This window comes from Eulemur rufifrons, chromosome 2, assembly GCF_041146395.1.
Source record: "Eulemur rufifrons isolate Redbay chromosome 2, OSU_ERuf_1, whole genome shotgun sequence".
NCBI lineage: Eukaryota > Metazoa > Chordata > Mammalia > Primates > Lemuridae > Eulemur > Eulemur rufifrons.
Window position 1 is genome coordinate 57,625,346 of NC_090984.1, and position 2,121 is coordinate 57,627,466.

The 2,121-nt window shown below is 41.7% G+C and overlaps 1 protein-coding gene across 1 annotated transcript; it reads right to left on the reverse strand.

Moving 5' to 3' along the window:
- Positions 1-518: 518 nt before the first annotated feature.
- Positions 519-1,454, reverse strand: LOC138377467 (olfactory receptor 4N5). Its single transcript, XM_069462405.1, has one exon. The coding sequence runs from the start codon at positions 1,452-1,454 to the stop codon at positions 519-521; it is 936 nt and encodes a 311-aa protein (XP_069318506.1).
- Between the last annotated feature and the right edge of the window lie 667 nt (positions 1,455-2,121).

Here is a 2,121-nt window from a genome sequence, read left to right on the forward strand (position 1 = left end):
TCTCACACTCACTAATTACACTACCGCTATTCTATTCCTCTTTATGGTCTTCAGATGTACTAAGCTCATAATATTTGTGGATCCTTGTACTAGTCATCCTCTCTGCCTAGAATTTTTGTCCCCAGAAAATTGCATGGTTGTTTCTTTCAAATCATCTTGGTATCAGCTACATACCATTCAACAAGACCTTACTTGACAACAAAAAATAATGTAATTAACACTTCCCAAGATAATCTCTAGCATAGTACTATTTTTTACTTGCTACAGAACACTATCTCTTTCTGGTACTATGATTTTTATAAAATTTAATAGCTCAACTCCTCTTTATTCACTTGAATGTAACCCTAGAAGACTTGGAATCTTACCTGTCTCATTCATATGCCTAGAATAGTGCCTGAAAATGGGAAGTACTTAATAAATGAAGTATTTGCTAAGTGACTGACTGAATCAATGCATGAATGAAGAAAATATTTAACTAATTTCAACTGGACTTTTCCTTTCTTGTTTTTCTAATTCTTCTATTCCATTTGGCAAACCATATGCTGACTTAACAATTTCCTCATGGAAGCTTTCACTTCCTGGTTGCGAAGTGTATAAATCACAGGGTTCATCAAAGGAAAGATGACTGTATGGAAGAGAGAAACCACTTTGTCAGCTGGGAAAGCCTGGAAGGGGCGAGTGTAGATGAAAATAGCAGGTCCAAACATGAGAAACACAATGATAATGTGGGTGGTGCATGTGGAGATAGCCTTGTTCTTCCCTTCAGAGGAGTGCCCCCTTACACGGCAGAGGATGACTGCATAGGAGGCCAGAAGCCCCAGGAAACACAGGAGGCTGAGTAAGCCACTGTTGGAGACCATCAGGAGCTCCACCACGAAGATGTCAGTGCAGGCCAGCTTGATGACCTGTGGGACATCACAAAAGAAGTTATCCAGCTGGTTTGGGCCACAGAAAGGCAAGTGCAGGATAAGGGCCACTTGCACAATGGAATGGGCAAAGCCTCCAAGCCAAAGAGTCAACAATAATGCATAGCAGGTTCTAGGGTTCATGAGGATTGAATAGTGTAAAGGCCGACAGATAGCAATATAGCGGTCAAAGGCCATCACGACAAGAAGGAACATCTCCCCTGCTCCAAGAAAATGCAAGAAAAAGAGCTGCGTGATGCAGCCTCTGTAGGAGATTACCTTCTTCTCAGAGAGAAAGTCCACCAGCATCCTGGGAACCACAATGAAGGAGTAGGATGCATCCAGGAAGGCCAAGTTGCCCAGGAAGAAGTAGAGGGGAGCTGTGAGGCTGGGGTCTGATCTTATGGTGAGGATGATGAGAAAATTTCCAGGGAGGATGATGAGATAGAAAATCAAGACTAGCACAAAGACCAGGAGTTGAGCATCTTGAGACTGTGTCAGACCAAGGAGGATGAATTCTGTCACCACTGTGCCATTTTCTGTCTCCATCACTTCTCACTCTGCAGAATAAAGTAGAGGAAAATGTTATATGTTACAAACACCTTTTCCTCTGTTTCATAGTTCCTCGTCAGATAAAAACATTATTTGCCACAACCAACATGCTATAGTTGAAAACAACTTACGTTCCATAACTCTTCTGTACCCTGTTTAACCCCTCTGTCCTTGATTCTCCTGATTTTTCACTAAGACACTGTTCTTCTACCCACACTCTCCACTCCCATTTAACCACGCGCTTCTAAGTAACTGCACTTCTGTGAGATTTTGGGCGACATTGCTTGAGGTATATTACAAATTTCCTGATTAAAGCAGAACTTAACTCAGTGTTCTCCGTTTTGTTTGTTTGTTTGTTTGATTGCCATTAATGGTGATTTGCCTTCTCTAATTTACATTAGTTGCTGAGTTATAGTCCCTTCTCTTCATTGTCACAGAGCAAATTGCTTTTGTGGTTGCTTCTCTCCTTCAGTTCCTATAGAATCCCTGGTTCCTGATTGTTACCTATCTGCCTGGTTTCTGAATTTGTGCCTTGCTAGTTCTTGTCACATTGTTCTGCTTTGGTGCCCTTGTGCATTTTTGCTCCAATCTCATTACCAGGCTCTCATACTAGATCTATACATTTCTCCTAACTTAGAGGAATTCCCCTAGTTATACCCTGGGC

What these genes read in the sequence shown, in the direction of transcription:
- LOC138377467 (XM_069462405.1), bottom strand. Translation starts at nt 1,454, where the DNA reads ATGGAGACAGAAAATGGCACAGTGGTGACAGAATTCATCCTCCTTGGT.